At 38.0% G+C, this 25,406-nt stretch overlaps 1 protein-coding gene and 1 non-coding gene across 2 annotated transcripts in view; both read left to right on the forward strand.

The window, feature by feature from the left end:
• The window catches only part of MBLAC2 (metallo-beta-lactamase domain containing 2), a 9,512-nt gene extending 1,381 nt beyond the window's left edge, over positions 1–8,131 (forward strand). The window contains exons 2-3 of the mRNA XM_014453712.1: positions 2–210; positions 4,823–8,131. Of these exons, the coding sequence (XP_014309198.1) occupies positions 2–210; positions 4,823–5,208 (595 nt within the window). The 3' untranslated portion in view covers positions 5,209–8,131. The remainder of the gene's footprint in view (position 1; positions 211–4,822) is intronic.
• A 7,103-nt stretch (positions 8,132–15,234) lies between these two features.
• Positions 15,235–15,349, forward strand: LOC111825644. The gene has a single exon (XR_002828827.1). It is a non-coding gene; the product is annotated as a U5 spliceosomal RNA (small nuclear RNA).
• The last annotated feature ends 10,057 nt before the right edge of the window (positions 15,350–25,406 follow it).

Raw genomic sequence — 25,406 nt, forward strand, 5'->3', positions numbered from 1 at the left:
CCCACGTGCACTTCGACCACTCGGGCGGCCTGTACCAGTTTGACCGGGTAGCCGTGCACCACGCCGAGGCCGAGGCCCTGGCTCGCGGAGACAACTTCGAGACGGTGACCTGGCTGTCCGACAGCGAGGTGGTGCGGGCGCCCAGCCCCGGCTGGAGGGCCCGGCAGTTCCGAGTGCAGGCGGTGCAGCCCAGCCTCATCCTGCAGGATGGTAATGGGCCCTCGCGGGCCCGCGGGTTCTCCGTCAGGAAGGGGGGTTGGGGAGAAACTGCCCGAGGGGATGGGATGCATGGTCGCCGAGGTGCATGACTGCTAGGGGCCTGTCACGTCGCAGAAACGCCACCCGTGTTTTTTCCCATCCCCGAGTTCCAGCCCACTCCACCGGAGCCAAGTCCACGGCAGCCTTTCCCTACCGGAGACCAGTGCTGAGCACTCAGTGAAAGCCGGCCCCACCCCCTAGTCCGTGTCTTGTGTAAGATACAGTAGCGCTGCACTTGTGATGAGAAATGTTCCCTTCTTTTCCCGAAGACCTGTCTGACATTTTCAGGCGCTTTTCCAGCGAGAAGACTTGAAGAACGACACCTCACAGAGTGCATGCAAGTCACGCTCTGTGCTTTTGAGAGCTGCTGACTTCATCTGCTCGGTGACCATCGGCCATGAGAAATGCCCACCTGTAGGCTTAGAAAACCTCTAGAGAACTGTGGTTCCAGTCTGCTCGTGCAGCCTTATCTTCCAGATAGATTCCTGTTCTTGATGTTGCCTTCCGAGAGAAAAATCTTGGTAGGGTACACGAGTAGAATATGTCTTGAGTCTACGCTATGACAGATATTGTCTGGTTGAAAGCAAGGCCTGAGAAGGATGAATAAGGAGGTTATTTCCGGTGATAGTGGACTAATGTGTAGATATCTTTGGGCCTCTGTGAAAGGTAGGATAGGATTCAGAGAGAAACTAATGGAATGAAATAAGAGTAGAACCCCAGTCTTCCCAATCCCATGCAGGCACTTAAATAATTGAGGTAATTAGACACAGCAGTACCATTTGTATATTAATTTCCTTTATTCTTTTTAGAATACTTTGTTGACTTCATTTTATCCACACAACACATTTGAAGTGAGCCAGCGGACACCCAGTTAAATGGCATGCCTAGAGTGCACAGAGCAAGACAGTGGCAACAGTTAGGATTTGAACCAAGGCACCACAGCTCAAAGCATGCTGATCATACATAAATCCTCCATAAATATATTATGGTAATTCTGAGTAGAATGTGAAATCCCCTCCTTTCCATTCTATTCTTGAAACCATTTTAATTTCCACTTTAATTTATTAAAACATCCTTCGCTGAGGTAAAAAAAAATCAAGTTGCTACAATACAATAAGGCTGATTGTATGACTGGCCAATATGACAAATAATGAAATATTCTACAAAAATAATTTTGTCTTGCAGATGAGATCCTGGTCACTTGAAATATAAAACATAGAAAGCATGATTCTATACCTTACACCCCACCCAAAAAGTCCTTTCATTAAAAATTTAAATCTAAATATAAAGAAAACTGGTTTAGATGGTAGTCTTATATTACCTAACAACTTGAGATGAAAGTAAGGTACATTTAATGTAAATTTAATGTCCTTTTACATTATTGTATATTTAATGTAAGTTTAACATAAATTTGCATTAAATGTAGTTTTAACTACTATATAGCTTGATAAAATTGATACTTTTACTAGTAAAGGTAAGATTTCCATGTAGTTGATGGGTATTCAGACTAAATTTTTTCTGGCATCCAGACCAAAAAAATGTTGACATTAGTATTTAAAATATATTTAAATTGTTTAAATGAATAAATTACTTTTGATTCATTTCCATTTGCTCTCTGCCAGCAATCAATGGTGAAAGAGTGATAGAATAACTGTTTCACAGATAAATAGTCCAGGCAGGCCTGACTATCCCATGTACACAGCCACTTTGGCAAAGAGGTGGGACTAGAATCCAGGTTTACTAAATACCAGTTATAGCTTTATAATTATAATTAAAGTATTTTGGAGCTGCAAGGGGCCTGTGAGCTACCTATGTGGTATTTTAAGCCTTTGAAGGCATGAAAAGAAAGCTTGATATTTACCAAACACTTTGAAGGTGATCATACTGTGTTAAATCAAAAGGTATGTGGTGTTTTTTTGTGTTTGTGTTTTTTGCTTTGTTTTGTTGTTAGGAGCTGAATGCCTCCCCCTCTCAAGTAGTATCTAATTTCCTCTTTTCTGGGGAATATTAATTTCCTGTCTCTTCTGCATGGTGTGGTCTGCTAACTTGCTATTATCATAATATGGATGCCTGGAAGGAGATATAAAATATTTATATTAAAAGTGCATGCACAGTTATGCACACACATCAACAGCACATACCCAAACAGCACAACTTCTTCATTGCTTTGGTTAGAACATAAGGAAGCTGAAGTCATTATTTTATTACATTTCATTTAAGTGAATGGATGGTCACCTGTCTTGGGGAAACACAAATCTGTGCACTGTATTACTAATCCAAAAGCTGACTTGTAAATGAGGGACAAGGAGGACAAGGAGAGATCATCATACAGTGCACCATCTCTGATGGAAAACAACTCGCCCTACGACTAGTGAAATAGTGTCTTCCTGCAATAAAATAACAATAAATCATAGGTTGATATAGCACATTATTCTTGAATGGGTACACATTTTGCCTATTTTTGACAATATTCAAGTGATATGAAGTGCAGGCATTTTGGCTCCTATTATGCACATTTAAACTATTTGCCCAGAGTCACCAACATACAGAATTAGGCAAAAGTAGGTTTATAGTTGATCGTATGGAAAATAATAATACAAAAATAAACTGTTTTGCATACTCACAACTGTAAACCCATTTTGTTTTTGAGCAGCTGTTTCAGGTGGACTTGAATCATTTAGGGACAATTTAAAAAAAAAAAAGATTCCAGAAAGGTAGCTGATTGAATAAGCACATCTCATTTGACTTCCTTCTAAAATCCCACTAAGACTACTATAAAGGGACCGTGGAATTGTTTCAGATGCTGGAGAGTACTAATTATGATGACGGAGTGAGCAGTTTTATCCTGTTCCAGCAAGGGAAATCAAGAGCCAATCCAGTTTGCACTGCAGGAGCCTTAAAAGGAATTAGCAATAGCTGGTACCTAAGTGGAGGCTAAGGGAAGAATACTACTAAAATGAGAATTGGTTGAAAGCCATTTAAGAGGCTGTTAAAACTCTAGAACCCTTCTTAGTAAGTGAATGCCCATCCAGTTAGTTTGTTCTCTGGAGAGAGGAAAGCAGAGGGGTTTCTTGACTTGAGGGATGGCAAGTACTATTGAGTACAGATGTTCAGAATGGAAAATAGGAAGGATGTGTGTGCATTCCCTCCTAGTTCCCAGACAATGAGAGCCAGGCATTTATCCCCCACCTCCTCCCTCCTAGAAAGTTGAAAGAATCGGATCTGAGATATCTGCTCAGACATAGAGGAAAGACTAAGATGCTGATCTCTAATCCTTGGCTTGATCTTTCTGCAGTGAAGCCTATAGGTCACTAGGTCCCATGCATGTGTTTCTAGCAGCCTTTTCTTTTTTTTTTTTTTTTTTTTTTCTAGCAGCCTTTTCATCCCCCACTCTTAAACAGGCAACCAAGCATTATGAAAAATCTGTGAAAATTCTCTAACGAGATCAAATATTAAAACAAATAGCATAAAGCAACATGCATGGTAGGATTATCATTAATATCATCAGGGGACTACAGAAAGTATTGCATTCAAGATATCCAAGAGACAATAGGATGCTTTCAAAATAAGCAAGAGACAGAACAAACACGCACACACACACGAAAAGGGCCCTTGGAATTTAAGACATCCAAAAAACTTAGTAGAAGATCCAGAAGATAACATTGAAAAGTTAAAAAAGAGCAGATAGGTAAAATGAAAACTAGGAAAGAACCAGTAAAGGAACAGTTTAGAAAAGCCAACATTGGAATAGTAGCAGCACAGACAAAATAAAGTGGAGGAAAAGAAAGCACAGCACAGATAATTCCAGAAAATACCCCACAGCTAAGGGATGTAAATTTCCAGAATGAATGAAACCAGAGTTCCAGCAAAATAGATGAAAACACTTCCAACCCAAGGCACCTTACTGTAAAATTTCTGACTACTTGGAATTAAGCTTCCAGAAACTTAAAAAAAAAAAAATTTTATCCTGTAAAGGAATCTGGCCGTGACTGGAATGCTGGGAAATTTGGGAGTGTCTGATCCCATCTCAGTGTAATTGCTGGGATTTAAGACAAGACCAGGCCAGACTCTGCTCCCAACCCCTTGCCCCATTGATCTGTTTTGTATCACTATAGTTTATTTTTTCTGAAAAGTTTCTACAAATGCAATTAGATAATATATAGCTTTTGTGTCTACTATTTGGTATCATGTTTTGGAGATTCATCCATGTTGTATCTATTAATAATTTATTCTTTTCCATTGCCTAGAAATAATCCAGTCAATGGACATGAAATATCTCTTCGTTTGTTTAGGTCTTTTTTCCCCTATTATTTATTTTTATTGTTGACAGTATTATAGATGTCTCCCAATTTCTCCCTTTTTGCCCCCCTCCACCCAATCCTTGCCCCACTCTAGGCCTTCCCCATACTATTATGTGTCCATGGCTTATGCATATATGAAATAAGGTATTTTTAAAATTAAAATAAAACAAATATCACCCTTCCCAACCCTTCCCAACCTCTTTGAAACCATTTGAAGTCATATATGCAACATGTTTATCTGCAAACTCTGTTTCTATTTACAGGGGATGTAATCAACCTTGGTGACAGACAGCTCACTGTTATGCACATGCCCGGTCACTCCAGGGGCAGTATTTGCTTACATGACAAAGACCGAAAGATTCTCTTCAGTGGAGATGTTGTGTATGATGGATCGCTGATTGACTGGCTCCCATACAGCAGGATAAGTGACTATGTTGGAACCTGTGAACGTCTGATAGAACTAGTGGACAGAGGTCTGGTAGAGAAGGTGCTTCCTGGGCACTTCAACACCTTTGGTGCTGAAAGGCTTTTTCGGTTGGCTTCTAACTATATTGCAAAAGCCGGGATATGTCACAAAGTTTCTACTTTTGCTATGCGATCTCTTGCAAGTTTAGCCCTACGTGTAACAAATTCTAGGACCTCACCATAATACCTATTCTAATAACCTATTTAGGTTAATTCTATAAATTAATCCAGTTCACTTTGTGCTGGTTAAAATGATTAATGGTGAGCATTTTAAAAAGTGCTATTATACTACTGTTGTATATTAGAGGGGGGAAAAAAAGTTTGAGAATGAATAAGCCAAAAAAGAAAGTTCTTAGTTTAATTTTTTTCTTTCCTCCAAATAATAAACCTCTTAAGTAAGATTATAATTTCCCAAAGCTGTCATCTTGTAATATTTGCTCTAGAAGTGACATAAAAATATATAGGAAAGCAAGGAGGCATTTTGTAGTAAGAGAACTATCCTTGCCTCCCATTTGTCTTATTTCCTAGATGACCTAGAAAAAGGGCATGAAGTGTTATGTTTATCCTCCAAACTTGATATTTTTAGTATATTATTTAAAAGTAAAGATTCTTGGGTTTAAAATACAGTCGAACTCGATATAAACTAAGATTTAGAATGACAGCTAAAACAATTCATTGTTCTGATACAGAATTTTTATACTTCATTTTATTTATTCTTAATGTAATTATCACATACATTATGTGTTGTATTATTTTACTTAAAAAAGTACAATGGAGTTTGTTTTATTGCAAAGCTTTAAATGTAAATTGCAGAGTGCTTCAGTAAAAAGATGTTATATATTGTTGTTTGTTATTCTGTGTGTGTAATATTTGTAATCATAAAAGTGAATTTCAAATGTCTGTAATCTAACTACAAATTGTCAGCTTTCTCAAAAGGACACTGTCAGGCAAACCTGAAAAATATACACATTGAGAATAATTTTATTATATCCTGTTTTAATGTTAACAGCTATTATAAACAAAATTTTTCTTGTGAAATAGCAGCTTCAATATATGTCATATTTTATAGTATCAAAACAACTATAGAGATCTACAACATCCTGGTCTGAACCATTCTTTTATTTAACATAACATACACATGAAGACTTTTCAAAAAAATGGAAAAATGTGCATTAGATATTGACTTAGAGTGAATTGCCTTTTTAATCCTGATTCACAACACCTTTTCCTGTTCAGTATTCTTTGTCCTGAATGAAAGGAAGTTTACATTTGGAAAGTTATAAGAAAGATTATACCACTATTTAGTAAAATGTTTTGGTTTGGTGCTCTTAATTATTAAAAAATCTTTTGGAATAGTTCATAAAGGTTTTCTTAAAAAGTTTTTTCACTGCTGTTTTATTATTGACATGTCCAAGACCAAACTGAAATAGCTTTGGAAATCAGATTTTCAGTTTTAGGAAGGTCCAGCAATTGATTTCTGAAAAATTATGAAACTTTTCCTACCCTCCACCCACCCAGGTTCTTTAGTTTTTTAGTCACTCAACACACATGTGCACACACCCACATGCATACACACAGTCACATACATACATGCACAGCATTGTGCTAAACACTGTGGAAGCTTAAAAAGTCAAAGAGACTACATCCTAACTGGAAGTAGAAGGCAAACAAAATGTGGATAATATATGCAGATTGAAGTTGACATGAATTACGCATGAGTGAGTGTCAGGGACATAAATGGAGGGATGTGAAATTGGGTTAGAGAAAGATTCCTAAGGAGGGGATTTGAGTCATACTTGGAAGGATGATTTTCTAGGTAGTCCAGATAGGAAAGAAAAAGATTCAAGATAGGGATGGAAGCATTGCTGTCTAGAGGAGCTATTCCCTGTGACAATTTAAATTTAATTTTCAGGAATCTTAGATCTTCCAAACACCGTATTTAGCATGAGAAAGATGAGTTTGTGATTGTGTATATAAGAATAATCCTTAATGACAGACAAGCTGTACTGCCACATGTGACCAAATGAACCTTTAGTTAAAATCAGTAAGAAGGCCATGATTGTTCAATGTAAAATATCATGGGCATTTCTCTATGATAGTCATTTAAGGCTGTAGGTTGGTTTCAGTTGATAGTGCAACATCAAGAATATAAATTTGGTTCAGGGCAACTACAAACAATCACTTAACGAGCCTTAAATATAGCCATTATTTTTTATATCAGTAGCACAAAAGAAAACCAAAAGTCCTTAACCATTGACCATTTTATCGTACTTTTTTTAAATGGTATAGTATGCACTAATTTTTATTAAGAAATACTTAAACCCACTGAAGGTTTTATTTCTTAAAAGTGCAGTTTTCCAAAACACATTGATTTAATTTTTTTAGTTTTTCAAATTGTACCAAAACATAAGACTTTGATATTTTACTATTGCTTCAATATGAACAAATTGGGGAAAGCATCTATTATTCATTTAGTCCCATGCCATGAATTTTAAAATGTGCATTGTTTAATTTAATCCTGGCCCCAGTGCCAAAACGTAACTGACCAGCCTCAAACAACACAACTTTGGACAAAGCTGGTAATTGAACATAGGTCTCTCTGCCTCCTAAATTGTGTGCTCTTTCTCTTATACCTGCACAATAACATAAAATTGGCAAAGTGTATTTTTTTTCCAAGATGCCATATGTGCCAAGAATAAATCAAGTGATGTTAAAGCATAATAATAGCATATTTTTAAAAAAGCTTTAAAATATATATATATATATCAACCTGACAGTGACCCTTGTTGTAATTTATGCTTTTTGGAAATGATAGCATGTAAGTATAATTCAAAGTTGTCAAAATGTGAGAAATTTAGGAATAATTTTTATTGTTAATAACTGAATCTTTGGAAATTCATTTTTCTTATTTAGTGTTTCTTTTTATCTGAGACGTCTTAAACACAAACTTTGTATGTTATCCTGATATAGGTTAGTAAATGATTACGTGTAGTTGTTATTATATGGATAATAATATGAATGTGACATGCACAAGTTGTCCTCATAATTTTCAGATAAATGTAAGTAAACGTGTGTGATTATTAAAGTGGACATTTTATTTCAATCTCTAATTGGTATGTTTTATGATGTTAATAAATTCCCATTTAATTTCTTGCAAGGATATTTTCCCATGTGAAGTGCAGTTTTGAAAAGCTGGTAATAAGATGTCAAATTGATGGGCAAAAATAGAAAACCAATAAACCAAAAAATACCCAAATAAGCTTTAGTAGTTAATAAATGTGACATTTCAAATCAATGGATAAAGGTAGACTATTCAATAAGAAAAATGTAAGCCACTATAGGGGAGGAAAATATTTTCTCTACCCTTAGGTTCTGTGGCTGGGCCTAACAACGAAACTTACAAAAGACATTAACAGGAGCAAAACATACAATTTTTTTGATGTTAATATTTTTATATGTACATGGAGGCCTTCATATATAAGAAATAAAAACCCAGTGAAGCAGATAGGCTTGAGAGCTTGCATGCCATTAAAAAACACACACAAAAAGATAAATTGTGAAGACTGACATGGTAGGAAAAAGAGGTTTGGGCTAGGGTTGATAAATTGTAGGAAATGGACTAGGAAATATATGGGAATAACTAATTAAAAACAAGGGTTATTTTAGTAAGTTTGTTTATGCAGATTAATTTTGATTTCAACTCCTGTCTCTAGTAATAAGAATGTTCTTCTCTTCTTGTACAGGGAGGATACCCTTTTCATGGGAAATTTTATGCTCTGTGTTAGAAAGAGGGAGGTCAGAGAGCCCTTCCTTTTCTCAGTTCCCTTCAGCTCAATCAATATGCCAAAATGAGATATTGTGTGTTCTGATTCCCTTCAGTACTTATTAGAAAAATGGGTAAATTATATGAACAGGTTATTCATAGAAGAGGAAACACAAAGGGCCAATAAATATATACAACTAGAGGCCCACACTACATTCGTGCACTGGGGGTGGTGTCCCTTAGCACGGCCTGCACCCTCTCACAGTCCGGGACCCCTTGGGGGATGTCCCACTGACGGGGAACAGGCCTAAGCCAGCAGGCAGACATCCCCCAAGGGGTCCTTAGCGCTGCCGTGGAGGCAGGAGAGACTCCCGCCACTGCCGCTGCACTCACCAGCCATGAGCCTGGCTTCTGACTGAGCGGTGCTCCCCCTGTGGGAGCACACTGACCACCAGGGGGAAGCTCCTGCATTGAGCATCTGCCCCTGGTGGTCAGTGCACATCATAGCGACCGGTTGTTCCACCAGTTTGGTCGATTTGCATATTAGCCTTCTATAATAATAAAAGCGTAATATGCTAATTAGACCGGGCGTCCTTCCATATGACCTTCTGGACAAAGCCAGGGCTGCAAGGGAAGCCCGGGTCCCAGGTGCCTGCTGGCGGCCTGAGGGAAGCCTGGGTGCCGGGTGCCAGAGGGAAGCCGGTGCCAGCAGCCAGGGGAAGGAAGGCCTACTCTTGCACTAATTTATGCATTGGGCCTCTAGTTTATTATATTAGGACTAGAGGACCAGTGCACAAATTCATGCACCAGTGGGGTCCCTCGGCCTGGTATGCAGGATCAGGCTGAAAACAGCTCTCTGACATTCCCCAAAGGGTTCCAGATTGCAAGAGGGCATAGGCCAGGCCAAGGGACCCCACCAGTGCACAATCAGGGCTGGGGAGGGATGGGGGAGGTTGGCCAGCCAGGGAGGGAGTTCCCCTAAAAGGCTTAGAAATTGATAGCACAAGGTACCTCGAGAAAGTTGGGGTGAAAGTCTTTTTGATTCAAATCATGTTTATGATTTAGACTACCAAACCCCTCCCCAATTCTACACTGCTAAGCAATTTTCTGTCCCCATATTGGAGAAGATTGGAGGTTATTTAGATTTACCAGGCAATGAAGTAATCTTTAACTTCAGGGCCTGGCATTTGCTGGAGCCCCTCCCAAAGCCCTGGGAGGGGGCCCAAGAAATGTGTTTTAATGGTCATGTTAATTCCTAAAACAAATGTACTTTTTATTCTTTCTCTTAAAGCCCCCAAATTGCATAAATTTCAGGTCCCACAAAATTGGGATCTGCTCCTGACTAGAGGAGTGTTATATGGGGAGGGTAAAACAGGATCTCTACTCAGAGGAAACTAAGCCTTGTTAAGGGTGGGTCCTATATGGAAAAAAGAGGGATTAAGCAAAGGTTTATGTACAGTGGAAGACTGTACCCTAAATGTTCACACTCCCAGATGTCTCCAACCTAGCTCAAAGAATGCTGGCAGCTAGGATTATATATACCTTTGGGCAGGAGACTGAAAAAGCCTTTTCTTAGAAATTTGACTCCCAAACGACAAGACTGGATGATACTGAATCTGGAAGCCCCAGGAAAGGGTCCAATCAGATCACCCTACAATTACTGAACCTCCCTTCCTTGCCACTCTCACACAGGAAACTCTAAAATCTCCCATTCTTAAGTTTAAATACAGGGTGGGACAAAGGTAGGTTTACAGTTGTTCTTATGGAAAAATAATACAGTAATTAATAAATAATAATACAAGAATAAACTTTCACATACAACTGTAAAACTATTTTCACCTTACCCTGTGTATACACCAAATGCAGCATCTTCTGGGGAAAAAAACACCACACAAAATAATAAATGGAAATAAATGAGAAAAACCACTTAAAGCGGTAAAATAATCTAACAAAGTAGCAGGATATAAAATTAACATTAAAAATCTATAGTAGTCTTCCCCAGAAAAGATATACAGCTGGCAAATAAGCATATGAGAAGCTACTCCACATCATATGTCATCAGGAAAATACAAATTAAAACAATGAGCTAACACTACATACATATTAGAATGACCAAAACCCAGGACACTAATAACACCAAATGCTGTCAAGGATGTGCAGCAATAAGAAATCTTAGCTAGTGCTGGTAATACAAAATGGTACAGCCACTTTAGAAGACAGTTGGCAGGTTCTTAAAAAATTAAACATACTCTTACCATATGTCAATGAAAGAAATGTTCAAACCTGTAGAGAATTTTTATTAGTTTTTTTGAGCCAAACATGGGAATTGCCAGGAAACAAAATCTCAATGGATTGAGAAAATGCTCCAGGTAATGGAAGCTTTACCACTTATTTTATACACCAGTATCAAAGGAGAAGATGTAAGGGGCTTACATGAATCCACTGGTGACAGATTAGGAAGATGGGAGAAAGCAAAGTGGGGAAATCTCTGAGATTGGCTAAAAAGTAAAAGGAATAGACATCTTTTATGTTTGTGGGTAACAGTTAAGAATTTTACAGCATATAGAGAGAGTATATGGGAAAACAAGATAACTATGAAGGGTTCTATGGACTCTGCTCTGGTGCAGTGGTTGTGCCCTGAGGGGTCTGGGCAAAAAAAGGTTACCCTGACATTCCAAAGGCATGTTATGGTAGGTGCAAAAAGACAACAAACAAAAACAAAACAAAACAAATAAAAAGACAATCAACAGCCCTAGCTGGTTTGACTCAGTGGATAGAGTGTCGGACTGCAGACTGAGGGGTCCTGGGTTTGATTCTGGTCAAGGGCACATGCCTGGGTTGTGGGCTCAATCTCCAGTGTGGGGCATGCAGGAGGCAGCTGATCAATGATTCTCTCTCATCATTGATGTTTCTATCTCTCGCTCCCTTCTCTCTTCCTCTCTGAAATCAATTAAAAAAAACCCAAAAAACAAAAAAACATACATCTATAGATTTGTGAAATCTTTAAAGGAATAAAACAGTCTGTGGTGATAATATATTCCCAGTTTCATTCTGGAATCTTACTGTTAATTAATTTACATCATTCCTTCCCCACTAATTTAAAGAAATTAAGACTACACACACACACACACACAGAGTTATAAAACTGAAGTTATTATATTGATCCTTCCACTTGACTTGTTATCTGAATGACAACTCAATGAGCAAATATTCATTGATTTCCTTCAGTATACTCAGCACTGGACACATTAAGGTGGAGGATGAAGAGAACAATAAATGATAAAACTGGTCTTTGATGTTCACCGTTTTTTCTGTTATGGAAAGTTCACCTTCCTCCCAAAGCATCCATTTCTGGTGACTCCCAATGGGCTCATAGGTATGTAGTCTACAAATTCTTATCATTTATCTGTTCATCTCTACTGTTCAATTCTTGTCACTGCTTCTACAATCACACTCTTCTCAGAACTTGCCCCTTCAACAGGCTTCAAATGGGAGAGGGAGTCTAGAAATTTCTCTTAGCAAATAATTTGGGGGGAGGAAGGGAAGACACATCATGTTTAATTTTTGTTTGTTATTGTTGTTAAGTGGCCAGCATCCAGAAAAAAAAACAAATAGGAGAATCCATAGAACAATTTGGTTTTCTTCTCTTGAAAAAAATCCTAGAATATGGCATTTGGGGTCTCTATTTTCATTTAGTTGGACCTAAACAGTAGTCTTTCTCTTTAGATGGGGCATGAGCTTCCAAATTTGTCACAGTTCTCCTACTGTGTGCTGTATTATACCCAGCCTACTTTATTCTACATATCTGCCTTGCCCTTGTAAGCATTTGTTTTCTCAAACCTTGATCTTTCTTAGTTCATGAGATGTACTGTGCTCTCTTATTTTTTTTTCCAAATTTAATCATCTGGAGAAATTGGGGCACATCTCCAGATTTGAGAATATTTTGTGGCAATATATCACACTCAAAATAGTGAGCCAAAAAGTAATACCTATTCTCTTTTAATTTAGGAAAAATTCTTTGCTCACCTCCTCTGGCATCTACTTCTAGAGTTAAGAAAATTCATTGTCAGATCAATTTATTCCAAAACTTAGTAACAGTGACCCTGACTTAATCATTGGTCCTGGTTACCATCTGTGTAGAAAATCTAGTGCAAAAAAATGCCTCCTTGTGGTTTGTCCTAATATTGCAGCACATAGAATAAGGCTCTTTCTGCAATTATATTGCTTATCCCACCAACATAATTATTTTTAAAAATAGTAATGTTGGAGAAAATTGTCCACTACTTGGAAATGGGCAAAAGAGATTACTGAGTTTAGCAGATTGTTTGATTATATAAGGTTGTGTATCTTTCTTTTTTTTTAAATCCTCACCAGAGAATATGTTTTCATTGATTTTTAGAGAGAGATGAAGGGAAGGGGGTGGGGGAGAAAGAGAGAGAGAGAGAGAGAGAGAGAGAGAGAGAGAGAGAAATATCAATGTGAGAGAGAAACATCACTTATTTGCCTCCCATATGGGCCCAGACCAGGTATTGAACCTTGTTTGGTTTGTGACAACACTCTAATCCACGGAGCCACCTGGCCAGGGCAGGTTGTGTATCTATGATCAACTCTCTATTGAGCAGGCTCTTTTACATCTCAATACCATAGAAATTAGTTCATACAAAAGTAGTAGTAATGCAAATAATTCTTATACATAACAATGCAAATTATTTTTGTCTCGTAGATATAAAATTGATTTCTGCCTTCTAGAAAAGATGACCACAAACATTTAAATTCGTACTTAAATTAACCACTTTTGTATCTATCAGCACATTCTTTTCAGAATTCCTTGTTATGTGTGTATCTTTCTGAAATTTTCCTTTGAACTAACTCCCTCAATTACTAATGAGTTGAAAATCTTTCTTTTAAAAAATGTTTTCTTTTTAATTGACTTCAGAGAGAGGAAAGGAGAGGGAGAGAAAGAGATAGAAACATCAATGATGAGAGAGAATCATTGATTGGCTGCCTTCTGCACACCCCCTACTGGGGATTAAGCCCAAAACCCAGGCATGTGCCCTGGCTGGGAATCAAACTAGCAGGGTGAGTTGAAAATCTTTCGCATGTGTTCATTTTATACCTATGTGAGAGTAAAAAAATATTTGTTTTTCTTTTAGAACATCATACTTTAGCAGTTAAATGTCTGGTGTTTAGTTCCAATTAAAAAACTCAGACAGGTTACTAAATATGTAAACCCAAATTACAGAAAAATTAGTGAGATAGAGAGAATATTTTGGGTATATTCTGACTGTAAAGGAATCTTCTCCACAAGGTTCAGTCTGCCCTCAAAATCTTTCTATTACTCCTTGGCTGTTTTTGTTGTTGTTGTTATTTATTTGCTTTGTTTTTAATCCACAAAAGAGAAAAATAAATTTTAGATATATTTAAAAAAATTAGGTGAGCAAGAAAAAAATCAGAGGAAAGAAATGAAGACTGATTCAAGAGCACTGTTTCAACTACGTCTTTCTATAAAGTCTATTTTCAGACCTAAATCTTGGACATCTGTGTGCTCCAACGTGAAGCCATTTTCCATCTCAGTGACCCTGTGACTTCTCTGGCTGTCAAAGAAGGACTTTAATTTACTGCAACCCAAACACAATAATAGAGCACTCTTTAACTTGTGTTTCATTTCTTTAGAATTGAGGAATAGCCATTTGGAAACTGAGATGAGAGTTAAAAAAGATAAGGTGTTTTCTTCAAGAGCCATTTGTCTAGTGTATTCACAAATATACAAAGATATTGCCATCTAGTGGTTTCATTGAAGAAATTCAGTAAAACAATTTTTTTTTCTCATGAAGTTTCACATTAATATTTTCTTTATGTGGTTCTAAAAAGACATTTGTTTTTAAAAAGCAATTATTAATATTCAATTAAGGTTTCAGATTTTGCCACTCTTCTCTGTATTTCAGGTTATATTCCATAACTATTAAATATGTAGGATATAATTTAGAGCAGGCAAAGATAGTTTTATAATTGAAGAAAATATTAATAAAAGACAATGTCTGCCCTGCCGGTGTTACTCAGTGGTTGAGCATCAACCTATGAACCAGGAGGTCAAGGTTCGATTCTCAGTCAGGGCACATGCCCAGGGTTTCAGGCTCGATCCCCAGAAAGGGGCATGCAGGAGACAGCCGATCAATGATTTTCTCTTATCATTGATGTTTCTCTCTCTCTCCCTCTCCCTTCCTCTCTGAAATCAATAATAATATATTTTAAAAAGACAATGTTTCACTGAAGAGATTGTCAGAGTTTAAACTACCTAAACCAAATAACAAAATCAAATTAATACTTCATATTAAAGTTTAAAAAGGAAGTATGTAAAATATAGTTTTGATTATAAAATAAACAAAGTTTTATGAGACTCTCCAACACAAAAAAACTTCGACATTTAAACTTATAAAAATTATAATATACTCTGGTTTCTTTTCAGATCGTATAAATCTTTCGCCTTTTACTAAAGATTTCCGTGGAGAGGAACAATAAAAAAAATTACATTTATAGATACAGCCTAATTTTATTTACAGATAAACAGAAAACCCGAACATTATCATTTTTTCTGCATTGGTATACATTTTGGTAGTCCTATGTAAAAAAGAATCACTCTGTTTTACTTCAGAACTATTTCATTTCTAATAACAATATGAGAAACCATAGTTCCCCCAAATATTCTTACTCCATCTGGCCATTATAGGGATTTTTCCAGGTTCCCCTTGGATTTTCAAATCATCATGAACCCAAGTATCACCTAAAGGAAACTACCCCCCACCCCCCTGCCTAGTTTCTGATTTCGCTTTTAAAGCAAGCTTTACACGTTGGGGACCATACTGCTTATAACGAATTTAACAGACTGGAGTTTCTTTTTCATCCTTGGTCAGAAAAGTGCCATGATGGAATCCATCCAGCCTGGGCCAAACAAGATTTATTTGTCTTTTCATGCCATCTTGTAAGGTAGATATAAAAGTCTAGATGTGAGATGCAGAAACTAGACGGAGGGACCAACAGGCTCAATTTATGAGCCCCGTGTAAAACAATGAAACCTTCTACACTGAAAAAGGTTCGGGGCACAAATTGCCATGCTACCCCTGCATAGTGTTCTAGAGGTAAGAAGAAAAGAGTATTGCTGTCTATACTCATCCTCACCTACATCTGTCCCCACATCCCCAACTGTTGTCATGCTTTAGGTAACTACAGATCCTGCTATAGTTGTGGAAAATAAGCACAAATTCAAAGTTTGGAGATGGTGTAAGGTTTTATCTTATCATCTAGTAAGAAAGCTGCATACAGGAAGGAAGCCATGTGAGTACACATAAGCCAAAGTTGGATGACCATAACCAAATTCTTTCACTACATTCCCAATTTTGCTGTAATGAAATAATTTAATAAAAGCAAAGAATCCTAGTAGATTAATAAGTATACAATCTACCTCTACATCTACTAAGAGTAAAGGGAAAAAATTAGACAATGGATTTTCTAGTTACTTTAAGTTAGTAGGCAAGTCAATCAAGGAAAAATAAAATAGTAATGCTAACCGTCAAGAGCTATTTGTAAAGTGTGTTGATAACCTCTTGAAACAGGTATTTGTCTAGAGGAAGTAAAACAGAAATGTCTACCAATGTGTAGAAATGTCAATCTTTACTCTATTTATATAATATATAGATCTATTTATTATGAGGGATAATTACTTCTTCAAGACTGAGTACAGAGCCCTCTCTCAAATACTGAATTAGAATCTATAAGGTTGAGGCTCAGCCATCTCTATTTTTAATAATCTTTCCAGGTCTCTCTGATTTATGTGTTTGAGAACCATTCTAGACTTTATTAACAAAACTAATGAGACTAAATACTCTTCATGGAAAAGGTTTAATGGTGATCAATGGTGAAAAAGTGGAACAACAGGTCAAAATTTATAGCCACGTAGCTGGAAGAGTGGCAAATCACCAATGAGATTCTGAATTTACAATACCATTTGTACAGGGAATAATTCTTTATTTTTTGAAATTAAATATTTACTAATGGAAGTTTTACATATGTTCCCCCCGCACCCCCCGTCTAGCTTTCCCACCTCCCCACAAGCCTTCACCACAGACTTCCTATTGTCTGTGTCCATGAGTTATGCATATAGGCATACAAGTTCTTTGGTTGATCTCTTCCCACCCAGCCACCCTCCCCTGACTTCCCTCTGAGATTTGACAGTCTGTTCCATGCTTTTATGTCTCTGGATCTACTTGGTTCATCAGTTAATTTTGTTCATTAGATTCCACATATGAGTGAGATCATGCGATACTTATCTTTCTCTGACTGGCTTATTTCATTCAAGCATGTCAAACTCAAAGGCTAACACAGGGCAAATAAACAAGGTTTAAATTTATGTGGGTCGCAAAAAAACAAAAGCTTCAATTTTCATAGAAATGTAGGTTTATTTCGATAGAGACATGCTGAATACAAAGGGCTGAAATAAATGAGTAATCAATTAATGTAAAATAATAGAATATTTTAATAAAAATTAGTATTTTTCTTAAACATTAACTTACCAGGCACTGAATAACTATACAAATTAATAAGCATAACACAAATAAACCTATTTTTTTTTTTGTTCTCTGAAAGCGAAATATTTCCTGTTGTGCACACCAAACAAGTCAGTACAAGACTAATGACATGGCTATCGGCTGCTGAAATATTCGCTGCTAGTATTAGTGGAGAGAAATGGTGTGCCTGCGCGTAAGGCACGTAAGGGAAATGAATGCAACACAATTACAGTAATCAGTCATTAACGAATGTTGTAGTTCGTTATTAATAATTATGTATAACAGGATATTGTAAAATTAATTTATGAAATTTTTATTAAAACGTTTCTTACATACCATCATATAGGCTGGGCCGCAGAAATATTCATTGTGGGCTGCATGCGGCCTGCAGGCCGTGAGTTTGACATGCTTGCTCTAGGTCCCTCCACGCTGTCTCAAAGGGTAAGAGATCCTACTATTTTTACTGTTGCATAGTAGTTTCTGGTATAAATGTACCACAGCTTTTTATATCCACTCACCTACTGATGGGCACGTGTGCTGTTTCCAGATCTTAGCTATTGTAAATTGCGCTGCTATGAACATAGGGGTGCATACATTCTTTCTGATTGGTGTTTTGGGCTTCTTAGGATATATTCCTAGAAGTGGGATCACTGGATGAAAATCCTTTTTAAAAATATATGTTTTTATTGATTTCAGAGAGGGAGAGAGAGAGAAACATCATTGATCAGCTGCACCCCTGGGGAACAAGCCTGCAACCTGGGCATGTTCCCTGATGGGTAATCGAACCATGATCTCCTGGCTCAAAGGTCTATGCTCAATCACTGAGCCACATTGGCTGGGCTAAAAATAATTCTTTAATGAATTTTATTGATACAAGTGGCAACCTGATAGAGGAAAGAGTGAAAATACTGAAAACTCAAACAGATGTTTATATTAATTCAAGAATTACTTATTGAGTATCAGCTACATGCTAGGTACTATGTTAGGTACTAGAATTACAGAGAGAAAAAGGTTTTCTCCTTAGGAAGCACTTATAATATAAAATGGTTTTTCAGTGGGAATAAAAATCACCTTGGGTACTTGTTAAGAATGCAGACACTCAGTATCTGATTATGAAGAATACTCATCTAATTAGTAAGACTGAAAGTAACAGACATGTATAATAAAAGTGCTAAGTTTTAAGAGCTATACAGAAATGCCATTTGATCACTGGAGGGAAGGTTAAATATCAGGAATAGTTTTTCATAAAAGATGATACCAAATTGAATTCTTGAATAAAACCCAGTAGTTTTCTAAATGAAAAAAATATGGGAAAAAAACATGGAAAATGGCATTGAATGATGAAAAAGCGTGGCCTATATGAAGTGCCAAAGAAGATTTCTTATGCTGAAATTTAGGAGTTGAGAGTGAGGCACAAGGAAAAACTGGAGAAATAAGCAGGACTAAATCCTTGTATCTAAGCCAAAGAGTTTTAATTTCACCCAGAAATAAATGGTGAATCACTGAAGTATCTGAAGTTGTGAAGTAGAGGATTCTCTATCAGAGCTGGGTTTTAGAAAAAGCATTCTGACAGTACTGAATGAATGGGATGAATGGCAGTCAGGGTGAGACAAGAAAGTAAGAATGGCAGGAAGACCCGTTAGGAGGTTATAATAATTCAAGCAAAAAAAAAAAAGTGAAATTTCTGCTTTAAAGAGTTGAGAAGAGAGAAGGGAGAAGTGTTAATGTGATTAAGTTGATGGGACGTGGAAAAGGGTGATAAAATTGGTGGGGTGGGAGGAAGAAGATGTGAAGAATGACTTCCAGGTTTCTGATTTGAGTGCATTAATCGAATTTCCTTGGTAATAGCATTTCCTCTTTTTAATTGGGAAGACTTTCCCTTTGCCTTCTCAGTGCTTAATATTTTTCACTTTAATTAGCTATATGGTTTGTTAGTGTTAACTATGATCCAGATGTTACTATGATAAACTATGGAAGATGCTGTCAATGCCCTGCCCTTAACTGCTCAGCTCCCTTCAGAGATCACCTGTAGCCTTGGTGGAAATTCCTGGGAAAACCCAAAGCTTCCTATCTCAAGCCTGAACCTTTCTGGGTAAGGGCTTTCTCTGATCCTGGAGTGTGCTTGACCTGTGTCCAAGGTAAGCCAGAGTGTCTGAGAGTCAATCCCCCTGGAGCAACCCCCAACCAATGAGGAATGGAGATAGGGGAAAACTACCCTTCCTAGCTTCCTAGCCTTTCAAGGAGGATCCCCAGCAGCATCCCCTTCCCTGTCTCACTTCAGTACACCCTCATCACGTTTCCTGGGCTCTTTTCCCAAATAAATTATTTGAACCCAAATCTATGTCTTAGAGTGGGAAATCCAAACTAAGGTACTCAATTCTCACAACAACCCAATGAAGATGGTAGGAACTATTCCTGTCACCATTTTATATATGTGCAAACTGATGCTTGTGGAGGTTAAATAAATTGTCCATATCACTTAGCTGGCAAATGCTAGAGCCTGGATTCAAATCCAAAGCTTGTGATCTTAACACAATGCTATATTGCCAGTCTCAAATTCCAAGACGAAAACCAGGCATTACTGTGGAATAAAAGCCAGAGGCAGTCTGTCAGTCTCTCTTAGGCAACATCGAGACTGAGTACTATTTTCAGATTTGCTCCTTATTATAACAAAGGCAGAGCCTGAGACTTGCATGCCAGACATGTTTTCTCTCTTTATTTATATCCACTTTAGAGGGTTGAAATGTCATCATACAGTTTCTTCCCCTACTGAGATGGCAGTTATGTAGAGTTTAGAAGCTGAGCTGGTCACTTCTGAATGTGATCAAATGTAATGAGATAATGGCAGAAAGTGGTATGCTACATCTACTACTCTTCACTCTTTGCTCTGCTTGTCAGATTCCCCTAGAACTTTCATGGTTTAGTTCCTGGTCATTAAAAATAATACATCAAGAACCCAACAGCGGTTCATATTTTCTCTTTTTTGTCTATAATGTAAATAACCCACATTGAAGAGAAATATAAAGGAATAACATTAGAAAGAAGATCTAACCTCAATTTCTTCACCAATTAGTTGTGTGACATTAAGCAAATCATCTAATGTCTCAAAATCTTGGTTATCATCTATTAAAAGAAGGGTTTCAGGTATAGATGAGACATAAGTTTATTTCTACTTTTAACATTTCTGTGATTCTATTCAATCCTGAATTAGTTTTTTGAATAAAAGAGTCTCACCTGACTGGAATCGAACCAGTGACCTCTTGGTTCATGGGTCGATGCTCAACCACTGAGTCACACTGGCCTGGTTCCTTGCTTTTTAAAAATTTATATTCATAAAGTTTTCCTTTCCTTTAATATTCAGATATTAACTGGTATAAGTCCAAAATATAATTTTTTAGTGTTTCCTTTTTCTTCTAGTTACCAATTCCCACACTTTACTCTTTAGTCAAAATACTTTAAAAATTATTATGATTTTTGTTTAATAGCCTAATTTCCCTTCCCTCTCCTTTCTCCTCCTCCTCTTCCTCCTCCTCCTCCTCCTCCTCCTCCTCCTCCTCCTCCTCCTCCTTCTTCTTCTTCTTCTTCTCTCTCTCTCTCTCTCTCTCTCTCTCTCTCTCTCTCTTTCTTCATATTAAAGCTGTTGCTACAGTAATCACTTCATATAATTAGATGCCCCAATTTTGGAAGAAAAAAGAATAATTGTTCAGGAACATTATGATTTATTAAACTAAAAGAACCATTATTTCCCTCATGCTCTTGATGTTGTCTGCCTATAGTATGTAGGTGGTAGCTAAAAATACCCTATTAATCTTCTCTATAATGTATTCAGTAGCATGTTTAGTGCCTCATTACTGATGAGAATTCATTAAAAAAAAAAAAGCAAAATCCTTTGTTTCTGACTGTTCTGCTAGGAACTCCATTTGGGTTTAAAGACATGCTATGAATCTACAAGCATGAATATCTTAATAAAACTGTTTTGGTTTAAAAAAATATAAAGACAAACAAAAAGGTTATAAAAAGAAATTTCTTCTTTTTTAGCCGAAACTCACAAAAGCTGGCTATCATACCACTGCTGGCTTCTAAACATTCTGATTTGAGGAGGAGATCTGAGATTAATCAGTAATTTTTCAGTGTCATGAAATGCTTCACAGGGAAATTTTCAATCCATCAAAGTAACTCTGAAGGCTAGATGGCTTACTTTTTAAGTGGAAAGCAGCCTTTTAGTATGGATTTATAGCTTCGACTTCATTTTCATTATATTCTTCAGCATATTTTGGTCTTCAGTCCTTTGCTCTTTCTAGTCAATAGTATTAGAGTCTACTGTGTTCACTGCTGGAACCTGGAAGTGTGGATACTGCTAGGCCTAAGTGTGACTAGCTATATATTGCCCTTAGTTCTGGACCCCATGCTTTGGAACCAACTCTGATCCTTCTGTAGCTGTATTCCATAGGAGGTGTGGAATCTCAGGGCCCTAAGGAGATATTATCACCTGAATCGTAGCAGAATATGCTACCTCAAAATATGCCTCTTTGACATAAAAATTTTGAAATGAAGGCAATTATGAAGCAGTAAATATAGGAAAAACTCTCTATTTTCTATTGAATTATATTAGTGAATTAATTGACTTTATGAGTAGGTCTACTCTATTGATTTTCCAAAACCATATTCTTTTCATTATTGTTATTTACTAATTTTAAAAACCAGAAGCCTTTTCTCAATACTTATTCCTACTCATCTTTTGTGCACTACTTGAATTTGCCAAACACATTTTTCATGGGGAAAAACATAGGCATTGGAGTCAGGCAGATTTGTCTTTAGAATATAGCTCTATCACCACTTGATGGTGATGTGGGATCGAGGAAAAGTGTAAGAAAAAATATGCCGAACTTGGAAATAACACCAAAGGGTAGCTGTATGTCATTATGGAACACGGCTTAATAGATCTACCCAATGCTTATTTAATTCACTAGCAGGCTTACATTTGTTTGATTTGTTATTGATTAGGGCTAAGACTGTATACAATATTAACTTGTAGATTTTGGCCGTATAGATGCAATGTCTGGTGGAGAATTTAACTCCAAAGGCTATAGTTTATTTTGACCTATAGGACATTCACCTATAGGACATTGTAACTTAGAAAATTTACTTTAGCTTGCCTTTTGTGACTGGCTATGGATTCTCAGTTTCTCTAATTTTTCTGTGAACCAGCTTTATCATCTTGCTGGTTTCCTCACTAAAGAGTTATATAGATCTTGGAAACACATTTATTCTATATTTTTTATAATAGTCACATCTTTAAATTTGAAAACTATACTTTGACAGTAGTGAGGAGTTAAATGTTATTTCAAGAAGTTATATAATTGGTGATGCCATTATCTAAGATATCTCTCTGCATAAGGAGTCTTTCAGAAGAAGATAATAATTTTATTTTGGTATATTAGTTTCTATTAAGATGGAAATCTAGGTTTGAACACTGAAAGTAGAGGAGAAAAATTTAGACGTTTGAAGATGAAAAGGCCTAGGGATAGTATGAAAATATTAAGGACATAATTAAAAGCAAACAAACAAACAAACAAATAAATAAACAAACACACATTTAGGGAGTGGATGAAGAAAAGCCAGCATAGGAAACTAGGAAGGAGTAGTAAAAAGCAGCCATGAGCAGTTTTAAGAAATGAATAGTCAACATGCAGATGTGACCCAGGAGACAACTAGGATGGTAATTGCCAAGATACAATTGAACTTAGCAATTAAGAAGTCTTTGGTGACTTAATAAAAGCACTTCCAGTAGAGGGGTAAGGATGTAAGTCAGATTTGCTGTGGGTTGGGAGAAAATAAGATATTTGGAAAGGGATGCTGTAAATATAGATTGTTTCAGGAAGTTTGGCTCTAAAACCTAAATCAGATCATAATAATTCACAGCTTAAAACCTGCTGATGGATTTCCATTACACTTGAAATAAAATTCATCCCTTCATCATGGTCTATTAGGCTTTATATGATTAGGACTCTGCTTATCAATCTGACTTCTTGTACCACTTTGCCATTCTTTATATGCTTCAAATGATTGGATTCTTTTCTTTCCTCAAATATACCAACTTTGTTACTATCTGAGGGCCTTTGCCAATTCCTCCTTTTTATTTTTAATCCTCAGCTGAGGACATGGTTAGAGAGTGGAGGGGAGAGAGAGAGAGAGAGAGAGAGAGAGAGAGAGAGAGAGAGAAAGAGAGAGAGAGAGAGAGAGAGAGAGAGAGAGAGAGAGAGAATGAAAATATCACTGATGTGAGAAAGAAGACATGGATGGGCTGCCTCCTAAATGCACCCCAACTGGGTCCTGGGATGGAATCTGAAAGCTTTAGGTGTATAGGACGATGCTCCTACCAACTGAGCCACACTGGCAAGGGCACCACTTTCTCTTTTTGATATGCTCTCCATTCAGACCTTTGCAAGGCTTGCACAACAGTGATGAGGGCATACTGGTCAGATACCCTTTGAGTCACAGTGGTTCTCAACCTTCTGGTCCTTTAAATACAGTTCCTCATGTTGTGACCCAACCATAAAATTATTTTCGTTGCTACTTCATAACTGTAAATTTGCTACTGTTATGAATCATAATGTAAATATCTGTCATGCAGGATGGTCTTAGGCGACCCCAGTGAAAGGGTCATTCGACCGCCAAAGGGGTCGAGACCCACAGGTTGAGAACTGCTGCTTTAAGAGAAACAACTGTGAGGAGCATAGCTAACACCTTCCAGCTGCCACACCTTCAAACCCGCTCATGCTAAGGTCACACTTACCTTGGGTTGCACCCAGCCAATGACCAAGTACAGTTTAGATGCTAGAGCTTGGCTATTCCTGCCCAGGATAGGACTCCTCTACAGGGCAATTTTTATTCTGGGGATCCTCCTTGGTCTAAGATTTTCTCACAATTGCATTCCACTCTGAGCTTTTCCTACCCAGTCCTCTTTTCTTCCTGCTCTCCCTTCCCAGGTATCAGAACTGGATTGCAGTGTGAATACTCTCCTGCCTTCTGTTTGCCCAAGGTCTCAGGCCTGGGATGTACTTCTTTGCCCAGCCTGAAGGTCTGGGACCCGGATGTAGGTCAGAGCCCCGGTTGGAGGTATGGACCCGGGATAGAGGTCTGGGTACCTGATACAGGACTGGATTCTGGCTTCGAGGTCTGAGCTGCGGGAATGACTTCTGGTGACTTGCTGAAAGTCTGGGACTTTGAAGTTTGTCAGAGACCCGGATGGAGGTCCTGGCCACTGATACAGTCCTGGATTTTGGGTTCGAGGTCTGTGCCCCAAGGATGGACTTCTGGCACAAGGCTGAAGGTCTGGGACCCGGATGTAGGTCTGAACACCTGATGGGGGAATGGGCCCCGGTTGGAGGTCTGGGCACCTGATAAAGGACTGAATTATGGGTTCACGGTCTGGACCCCGGAATGGATATCTGGTCCTTGGCATGAATGTCTGGGACACGGATGTTGGTCAGAACCCCGGATGGATGTCTGGGCCCCTGATACAGGACTGGATTCTGGGTTCCATGTCTGAGCCTCGGGATGTACTTCTTGGCGCGGTCTGAATGTCTGGGACCCAGATGTAGGCCTGAGCATCTGATGGAGGTGTGGGTCCCAGACAGAGGTCTGGGCACCCGTTAAAGGACTGGATTCTGGCTTCGAGGTGTGAGCTGCGGGATGGACTTCTGGCGCCTTGCTGAAAGTCTGGGACTCTGTAGTTGGTCAGAACCCGATGGAGGTCCGGGCTCCTGACACAGTACTGGATTCTGGGTTCCATGTCTGAGCCTCGGGATGTACTTCTTGGCCCGGTCTGAATGTCTGGTACCCGGATGTAGGCCTGAGGAGCACCTGATACAGGACTGGATTCTGGGTTTGAGGATAGGGCACCCATATCGAGTTTTGGGCACTGGCTGAAGGTCTAGGTCCTGGATGGAGTTCTGGGCCCTGGGATGGAGGTCTGGGCCGGCGATGGAAGGCTGTGTTTCGGAGGGAGGGCTGAGTCTCGGGATGGACATCTGGACCCTGGGTGGAGTCTGGGTC

The sequence above is a fragment of the Myotis lucifugus genome, unplaced genomic scaffold (genome assembly GCF_000147115.1).
Source record: "Myotis lucifugus unplaced genomic scaffold, Myoluc2.0 scaffold_0, whole genome shotgun sequence".
Lineage (NCBI taxonomy): Eukaryota > Metazoa > Chordata > Mammalia > Chiroptera > Vespertilionidae > Myotis > Myotis lucifugus.